Here is a 9,526-nt window from a genome sequence, read left to right as displayed (position 1 = left end):
AAAAAAAAAAAAAAAAAAAGAAAATATCTGTGTGGAGACTCTGGGCCTAGAACATAGAGGAGCTCAGTATATTTGTGGAAGGAAGGAAGGGAAGGAGGAAGCTCACTGAAAATAATTTACATGTAACAATTTACATCTTTACACATAATATTTTACATACTAATATTCCACATTAATATTACATATGCTAGAAAGAACACTGGCCATGAACTCAAATACCTGAAACTCCATTTAGAAGCTGTGTGACCTTGGGGTTCATTTTTCTGTAAATCAAGGAGAGGGATGTTGTGAGGACAAAAGAGAGAAATCAGTGTGAAAGTGCATGGTTCACAATAGACTGAATACATGTTGGCTGTAGCAGAGACTTTTGTTTCGTGTCTTAAAGGGGAGAACAGCTGGGAGACTCACACCAATAATGCAGAACCTCGGCCTTGTCACAAAGCCCTCGCTTTTCTTCGAGAGCCTCAGTTCACTTTCCCACTGGAATTTGCTGGCCCAGCTCAGAGCATGCTGCCATCTGCTGGTCACAAGGAGGAGGTGCACACCAAAGCATCCCTTGACATGAAGCCATCACAAGGAGCAACCTGGAAAAAGGGAAGCATAGGGACCCAACTTCCGCTCAGCTGTGACTCTCTTACCCTTTAAGAAGGGCAGGGCCCTCACCCCTGGACAGCAATTTATGAGAAAAATAAGATGTCTACCCATTTTTCTTTTTAAAAGTAAGTGATAGGATATTATTCAGGCTTAAAAGGGAAGAAAATTCCTACGCATGCTACAACATGGATGAATCTTGAGGACATTATGCTAAGTGAAATAAGCCATCACAAAAAAGACAAATATTGTACGATTCAACTTACACGAGGTAACTAAAGTCCTCACATTCATAGAAACAGGAAGTAGAATGGTGGTTGCCAGAGGCTGCGGGGGAGGGGAAATGGAGAGTTGTTAATGGGTGTAGAGGACTTCCCTAGCGGCCCAATGATTAAGACTCCAGGCTTCCACTGTGGGGACCACGGTTCGATCCCTGGTCAGGGAACTAAGATCCCACATACTCCATGACACAGGCAAAAAAAAAAGTGGTGTAGAGTTTCAGTTTTGCAAGATGAAAAGTTCTGGAGATTCATTGTACAACAATGTGAATATACTTAACACCATTGAACTATACACTTAAAATGGTAACTTTCATATATATACATGTTTTTAAATTTATTTTTGGCTGCACGTGTCTTCGTTGCTGCGTGCGGGCTTCTCATCGCAGTGGCTTCTCTCGTTGCGGAGCACGGGCTGTAGGCGCACAGGCTTCAGTAGTTGTGGCGCAGGGGCTTAGTTGCTCCATGGCGTGTGGGATCTTCCCAGACCAGGGATCGAACCCATGTTCCCTGCACTGGGAGGTGGATTCTTAACCACTGCGCCACTAAGGAAGTCCCCAAGATGGAAACTTTTATGTTATGTATACTTTACCACAATAATAAAAAAAAAAAGTAAGTGATAGGGATAATAAGCACATAGTAGGTGCTTGACTTCATGCAGTAGAATTATAATAAATATTTGTCGACAGAAGATGGGAAGAAGTGATGCTGACAGGTGATCTCAGACGCCAGGGTGAACATGAGAACGGACATCTTCCCTTTCCCAGGACAGCCTTCCAAGTGACCTTTTCCTTGGGGTGATAAATCAGTTACCCTTCCTGTTCTCATCTCAACCCTAAACTTTCCTCTTCTCATCCCTTCTGACAACAGCATGGCTCCAAGTTCAACCTAAGCTGGAACGTCATCCCTGAGAACTGTATCTTCCTGGTCAGTGCTGTCGGTGGCGGCCATGTCTTTGTTGATTCCATGGCTGCAAGTTCTCAGATCATAGAACTTCAAAACTGCAAGGGCTCTGAGCAGCCTCGTGAGATTTAAGAGATTTATGTCCTATCTAATAAAAATATATAAGTACAAAAAACATTTAAAACAGTGGCTTATGAAAAGCTCCAGAACAGGAAGCAGTGAAACAATGCTAACCAGCCCCACCGCCTGGGGAGCAGCAGGCAGAGTGTGGGACAAGTTCCTCCCCTCAGTGCCTTGTGATGGGGTCACTGCCCTGCAAGAGGAAAGGCTCTCCTGTGGTCAGTGTCACTCCAAGGCCCATTGGTCCTAGTTTTTGCCAGGATAACAGGGCAGGTTGAGTCTGTTCATAGCAGGACTCTTGGCCCAGAGGTAGGTGTCAGATCCTCCAGGGCAAGCAAGGCAGAGAACCTGAGCCCCAAACTCGCTGGCTGGCTCTGCAACTGTCCGGACAGCTCCTGGAGCCCCTGTGGCTGAGCACCGGCCTTTGAGCAGCCCTGACCCACAACAACTTCACTGCCTGATTGTCAAGGGTCGCACATAGGGAAAGCCAAAGGACACACGGAATGACGGACTGCATTGAAACATTGGTGGCAGTTGCAGGTAGAATTCATCACAAGGGGATGGAGTTTATTAAGACCCTCCCGCCCCCAGGATTTCTGGGCTTGGAGTGCTTCCTGAACTTCCCCTGAACAACTTTAACCCAGCGGGATGGAGAGGGAAGCTCATTTTTGGGCCAGAGGAGTTGGTAGCAACGAGTGGAAGCCCAAGTCTAGGGAAGAGAAGGGGAGATGGGATGTGCAAAGAGTCAGGAGGACCAAACCTGGGGCGCTACACCACACCCGTCCACAGCCACGTGGATGTTTGAACAACCAGTTTCTCCCAGTTGCTTTGGATGTCTGGGACCACTCTGGACCTCTATTTCTAAGTGGCAAGAACAAAAGGATACCACTGTACCCTCTCCCAAAGCCTTGCAAAGGACACCCCTTCACCTCTGCTCCCAGGTGTGGGATGAGATAAGAGAAGTCAGCATCTTTCCCCCCCAAGAGTCAAAGCCATAGGGTTTCTGATCTTGGAGAGCCCTTGCTGCATCCTGGGGGTCTGAGTGGCTTCATCCTGGCTTAACGCAGAAGCAAAAGGGTCCCCAGGGACTGCTGGCCTTTATCCGAGGGCTCCTTTGTTTGATGGGTTTAATAACTACCTTCCAATTAGACCAAATCTGACCCACCCTGGGCTCGAGCAAGTTTCAGTTTCACCTTCATCATTCATTGTAGGCTCCAAATCTCACGTGGATGGTACCCAAGCACCCACAGGCTGCCCAGATCATGCTGGGCTGGGTGAGATAGGATGGATGGGGGCAAGAATCACATCCCTCCAGAGACAAATACAGGCAGTGGATCCTTCCCAGGAGCTGGGAGCAGGAGAGTAGATCAGAACACAAGTGTTTTACACTTTACAGATCTCTTGCCTCACCCATTAACATTTCACTGGAGAAAAGCACTAAAGCTAAGATGACCATGGAAATACCATCCAAACTGGGACCCTTGTGATAGCAAAAGGGGGAGTCATTAATAATTATGCTGGGAAACAACATATAAAGGGCTATGATATAGATCATCCATTCCCCAGTGAAGGAACAGATCAAATAGGAGGAGAACCCAGTCATCACCATTTCTCTCCCTCCCTTACACGATCAAAACAAAAGCATAAGCCTCTCCTCATCAGAGCAGGTAGAACTGTCAGTTTCCAATAGGGACACCAAAACTAGCAAGCCATCAAACTAGGTACCCTTTGCCTGCCTGAGGCTATTCCCACGGGCGCAGTCAGCTTTGTCCCTTTTGGTCCGTGCTCAGATCAGAAGAAAATCTGGCTGGTAGTCCTTGTTACAAGGGGACAGCCAGGATCTCAGGGCGGGAACACAGATTTTTCAGTTATTAAGAAGCCACTTCCTGGAGGTGCAGCAATGGGGAGTACTTCCTCGTAGGGAGGGAAACGTGTGTGCAAATGAGCACAGGCAGCCAATTCCACATTCAGCCTGCAGGGGGCAGCATCTCTCTAGCAATGACCACAGAGCAAGCGACGCGGCAGCAAACCCTTTTAATCGGCCAAAGAATAGGGTTTTGTTTCTGTAAAAAATCAGATCCATATATTTCCAGTAAGTAATTTTCACCCCTACATATTTTCACATAGGGATGTTACTCTTTTTCTATTTACAGGGCTAGGTACAGAGTAAGTTTTTAACAAATAAATACTTATGGATTGATCAGTTGGTTGACGACAACACAGACTTGCCTGAGGCGTGGAAAGTACAGGGTGAGATAGGAGGGAAGAAATTAGAGATTGGTGAATGTGCGTGAGAAAGCACTTTCCTCTCTGGTTAATAGTTTGCCCAGGCCGGGAAGTGCGTTTGAAAATTTCGGAAAGATCTCTCTCCAAGAACAAACCATTATTAATTTAATTCTTTAAATTAAACAGAAAATAAAATAGCAATCTTGGTTTCTAAAGCTTCCTCGTTTTAAAGTCCATCCTACGTACACGTTAAATCAATGAGTTCAGGTTTATGCAGGTTTCTACACGTTTAAAGCTTTTACATTGAGACTCATGCCTTTCAGATGCGTTGATTCTGAAGCATCTCCACCCCTATTCCCACCTAGGCTCGTAAGAGACTGGCTGAGGCCATCCAAGTCCACCCACCGCTGGGAAGGGACTGATGAGGTTCATTTCACCAGGCAGTCCTGACCGCAGAGCAGGGCAGCCTGCCTGGCCTTGGCTGGCCCAGCCGTAGACATGCCCATGTTTTGAGTCAGTAACATTCCTTTTCCCACAGAACAGGCTGCAGGCCCCTGCCCTGCAGCCATCTGTCCACCTCTCAGACTGGGCTCCATTGTCCAAGCAGCCGACGATCAGCACCTTTAATACTACCCGTGCCCCTGAGCACCCTGACCCCAGGGAGACCCCTTTTCTGGAGAGACCAACAGACTCAGGCAGTTTCGGAGGGAAGGCCTGGAGGGAGAGGAGCCAGACAGACAGTCTGTCCATGGGAGAGGGACACACAGTCCTTAGCACCCTGTAGGGCAGTGTCTCCCACAAAAGCTGCGAACAGATGTTTCAGCTTCGCCTCTGATGACCCTGGGCCAACCAGTGGCCCCCCATCTTCCAGGGCTCGTGGTCACATTGTTTCACTGGGTAAAGCCTCTACAGGAGAGGAGGCAGCAAGGTGACCGAAGGAAAGGCAGCTGGGAGGGAGACCTCCGGGGTCCCGCAGCCCAGCAGGGCCATGGCAGCCAGAGGGAGCAGCCTCCCTGCCGGGCCAGGAGTGGATAGGCAGGAGCCCGCCGCCTTCTTCCACTTGCTGACTTGCTGCCTGATCTCTGGGAGAGACCTCAGTTTCGCTGCTGGCCACAGCTCCCTCCCGCCCAGGGCCCTCGGGACATGCACGGGAGGAATGTCAGGGCCACACCTTCCCCGGGGGGCATGGAGGCTGCAGGTGGGCGAGTCACCCTGAGTAGGGAAGGGAGCGGGTGGCCCCACAGCCAGGGCCCGGCCCCACAGCCAGGGCCCGGCCCCGGGAACGGTGTGTCTGGCGAGGGTGGTAGGCCACCGGCCCAGAAGCGGCTGTGCCAGCTCCCTTTCTTCCCTGACCCGCGGTGTGGTCAAAGAGGGGCCTTGACCGAGGGACGCCTGTGGATCTCAGAAGCAAAGAGGGTTGGGAAGCAAGGGTCAAGGTGGGGAGGGCGGCAGAGTCACAGAGAAGTACAGCGGGCATGGCAGAAGGTGGTGGGCCCTGCCCTGCCCATCCCCCTCCCCGGCCAGAAAAGTCTCCGTGCCGCCAGGCCCCATCCTTGCTTCACCATGACAACCAGGCGCCACCCAGCTTGGCCTGAGCTGACCCAAGGGTAGGGTCTGGGGTGAGGGTAAGGGAGGTGGCGCCCCTGTCCTTTGCGGGTGAGGCCGGCCCCCACGTGGAGCGGGGGCAGAGAGGAGCCGCGGAGAGTCAGGCCTCCCCCTCCCCCTCCCTCCTGCCCCCAGTGAGGAAGGACCTGGGCGGCGGGGAGGGGCGCCCATCACTTTCCCACCGGGGGAAGCGCAGAGGGGGCTCCAGGCTGGGTCGCCATGATGTGGTAGATGGATTCGCGGAAGCGCTGGTCCCGGCTGAGCCGCTTGGCCACCTCCTTCAGCTCCTCCATGTTGTTAGCTTCCAGCTGGGATGTCATGAAGGACTGGGACGGCTTCACTGGGGATACGGTGGCCCCACGGGCCGGCCGTGAACAGCCCTCCCTCCACTGGGGCACAGCCCTGTCCCCAACCCCAGCCCCCCTCCCTCACACCCCATCCTCCAGCCCCTCCCGGCCCATGGGCTCCCATGACCCTGGGAGAAGCCCAAGGCTGGGGGAGCCGGGCTCGGGCCACACTCGGGGCTGGGCCAGCCCCTCTCCCTCCCCGCCCTGCCCTCTTCCTGCCTAGTCACCGACAGCCCGTACCGTCCCACCCGCCAGGGCCCGGGCGGGGGGCGGGGGGGGGCAGCCACACCCACCGTCATTCCAGGAGGTGCTGGACCGGCGCCGGTGGAAGCGGCAGCTCTTGATGCGGCGAGTGGCCGCCTTGTGGATGTACACGGAGTTCTTCATGATGACCGGCATCTTGGCCTCCAGCTCCGCATTCCGGATGCACTCTTCAAAGAACCCTGCGGCCGCAGTTCCACTGCACCCTCCCCTCCTGCCCGCCCCTCCCCTCCCCAGGATCCTGGTTGGGTGGAGAGGGAAATACGCTGACCCCCATCCCTTTGGAGACCTAAGTCACCTGCCAAAGGGGGCAGAACTTCAGGCTTTCCCCCCACCCCGGATCCAAGAGCCAAAGGCAGCCACGCCCAGGAGATGCCCATCAACACCTATGGGTCACCTAGTGCACACCAGGCCCCGAGTGGCGCTCCGGCCCCAGGCCGGGCTCCGCAGGGCCTGGACGGCTGGGCAGAGCTCGAGGGCTGGGCCGGCGTTGGGGGCAGGGCTTACTCTTCAGGTGGCTCACGTCAGCCCGCATCCTCTCCTCCTTCTGCTTGTTCCGCACCCTGGAGTTGAGCCCTTGTTCCAGGCTCCGCAAGGCCCCCTCTGCCTCCCGCAGACGCCTCTCCAGGTCCACGCGGACCTTCACCTCAGCCTGAGGGGAGAGGCGAGGAGAGGGAAATGGGTCCTGGCGGGGCAGCTACCATCCCTTGGAGGCCTTCCCCGATCACCCGTGGCTCAGCGGGCTTTCTCGCCTCCAGACTGGGATGGAAGTTACCGCATCCTGCTTCTTGTCTTACGCCCTCCACCCGATAGCCGGGACTCAGCCCCTGCACGGGACAGGTGTCTCCAATGATGCCCCACCGCAGGTGAGGCTCAGGGCTTCCCCTCGTGGTGGCTGCACTGCCTGCACCTGGCTGGTCAGGGGCTCATTCAGGAAGTTGCCCGGTGAGGGGAGGGATGTGAGGGAAGTAAGCCTCCTGGTGAGGGGAGGGCCCCGAGCACCACGCGCTCCCAGTGGCCCAGCACCTTGAGCTCGCGCTCTGCCTGCAGCTTCTCCGCCGTCAGCTCCTGCAGGGAGTTCTGCAGCGCCTGGGACTGGCTGGAATAGAACTCCCGCTCCTCCTCCAGGGCCCGCGAGCGTTCCTCGTTCTCCTTCATCCTGCCCCGGGGAGAGGTGTTCGCTCAGGGCCCACTCACCAACGGGGCTTCCAGTGGGAGGGCGGCCCCTCGCAGGGACCTGGCTGGAGAAACCTGAGACCCTGCTTCGTGAGCCCCAGAACTGGCTGGGTCCTGTCTCCCAGGTGGTGATGGGGGTAACGTGGTCAGTGAGGGGAGTCCTGGGTCCACGTCTCGCTAGTTCTGTGAGCTCGGGGAGGTCCTCCAACCCCTCCAAGGCTCAGTTTCCTCATCTGTAAAATGGGGCTGAGAGGACCTGCCCAGCCCGTCACAAAGCTCTGTTAGACAGGCCTAGTGACTGTCTGTATGGGTCACACCATTGCAAGAGACAATTACCAAGTCTGCTTAGGATAGCGAAGGATTGCTTCCCATTTGCCTGGTGGGGAAACTGAGTCCTAGCCAAAAGGAAGTGAGTGACCCATTTGATCGAGGACAACTAGAACCCAAGAGCCCAGGTGTCCAGTTCACGGAGAGTTTCCTCTATGGACTTAGGGGTTTAGGGCTCCCTCACCGCTTCTCCGCCAGGAGCTTCTCCTCTAAGAGCTGCTGCATCTTCTCCTCTATCTGCCTCAGGTTGCTATGGAGACCCCCACTGGGGGGTTGCTGCTCGCTCTGATTGGCCAGTGTCTGCAGCTGGTTCTCATTCTCCTCCAGCATTTCCAGGGTTTTCTTCTTCTCTATGGAGAGTTCCTGGCATGGAGGGAGGCGAAGAAGAGAAAGAGCCTAAGTCAGGATCTCCGCCATGGCTGCCCTCACCTGGATTTCAATTCCGGGAAGTGAGGCTCTCCTCGCTCAGTCCTCTGAGGGACACCTGAAATGTCTTCATTCTTCCCTGAGGTAAAAGGCCAGCGAGGATCTCCTTCCTCCCACTGAGGCAAGGCTACTCCTCCATCGAGGAAGTCAGGGAGGAGCCCAGCTCGTGGCAGTGGACGCGGACGGGGCACCTACTACAATGGGGACCAAAGGCTCAAGGGCATCGTGAGCTTCTGGGGTCCTTGTTCCTCCAGGAACAAGTGAGGGAGTGTGCTGGGCTTGTGTGAAGAACACCCAACAGGAACCAGCCCAAGAGCAGACTTAGACATTCTCCCCACTTATCAGACTGGGATCTTGCACTACTAAGAAATTCTGGAGTTGAAACTACCCATGAGAACGACTTCCTGTGGTGAGACAGGGAAAGATAAACAAATAAAGGCACCACAAAGCCGCAGTCAGTCAAGGGGGAATAGAAACCTTGCAATCCGCAAGGCAGTTCATGAATCTGGTAACCATCACGGATCTCCCACGACATGCCAGGCTCACTCGAGGTGCTGGGCTTGGAGAGAACTTAAGATGCAATCTAGTGAAGCTCACCGTTTGGAAAACACAACCTCATGTGTCAAGTGCATTAACAGATGTACAAAGTGCCGTGGGGACCCAGAGCTCGGAGCAAATCCCTCCTTCGAAGAGTCAGGGAACCTGGACTACAGTGATATTTGAGCTGAGCTTTAGAAGGATGAAAGTGTTCTCTAGGCAGAGAAGAGGTGAGAGCACGTTCTGGGGAGAAGGAGCAGTGTGGGCCAAGGTGTGGAGGATGGAGGTCACGGCTTCCTTGGGGCACTTGTGTTCAGTGGTTTGAACCAGATGTGGGGATGTCATTGTGCCGGGTGTGGAGGGGCAGCAGAGGGAGAGGGGACGGGAGGGTAGCAGAGGCTGGGGCCAGAATGTGCACCTGGACGCCCTGCTAAAGAGTTGGCACCTTGTCCTTGACACATGCCTCCTCCTCCCCCCTCGCTGTTTCCGTATCAAGTGGAGGTGATCTGGCAGTGGATTTTCCCTCATGCTCAATTTCACCGGGAACAGCTAAGTGAATGAGCCGCAAGAAGGAAGTGGTGGGTGGCCATGCAGCCCACCCTAATCGATCCTCCATCGAGTATAAAAATATAAGCACTGGGGCTTCCCTGGTGGCGCAGTGGTTGAGGGTCCACCTGCCGATGCAGGGGACACGGGTTCGTGCCCCGGTCCGGGAAGATTCCACATGCC

The 9,526-nt window shown here is 54.4% G+C and overlaps 1 protein-coding gene across 1 annotated transcript in view; it reads right to left on the bottom strand.

Annotated features, from left to right (window-relative positions):
- Positions 1 to 3,907: 3,907 nt before the first annotated feature.
- The window catches only part of PLEKHD1 (pleckstrin homology and coiled-coil domain containing D1), a 28,253-nt gene continuing 22,634 nt past the window's right edge, over positions 3,908 to 9,526 (bottom strand). Inside the window, exons 9-13 of the mRNA XM_024739593.1 lie at positions 8,019 to 8,197; positions 7,358 to 7,490; positions 6,839 to 6,983; positions 6,364 to 6,513; positions 3,908 to 6,063 (exon numbers count right to left, since the gene is read on the bottom strand). Coding sequence (XP_024595361.1) covers positions 5,894 to 6,063; positions 6,364 to 6,513; positions 6,839 to 6,983; positions 7,358 to 7,490; positions 8,019 to 8,197 — 777 coding nt within the window. The 3' untranslated portion in view covers positions 3,908 to 5,893. The remainder of the gene's footprint in view (positions 6,064 to 6,363; positions 6,514 to 6,838; positions 6,984 to 7,357; positions 7,491 to 8,018; positions 8,198 to 9,526) is intronic.

The sequence above is a fragment of the Neophocaena asiaeorientalis genome, unplaced genomic scaffold (genome assembly GCF_003031525.2).
Source record: "Neophocaena asiaeorientalis asiaeorientalis breed wild unplaced genomic scaffold, Neophocaena_asiaeorientalis_V1.1 scaffold348, whole genome shotgun sequence".
Taxonomy (NCBI): domain Eukaryota; kingdom Metazoa; phylum Chordata; class Mammalia; order Artiodactyla; family Phocoenidae; genus Neophocaena; species Neophocaena asiaeorientalis.
This window is presented reverse-complemented; position numbering and strand designations above follow the sequence as displayed.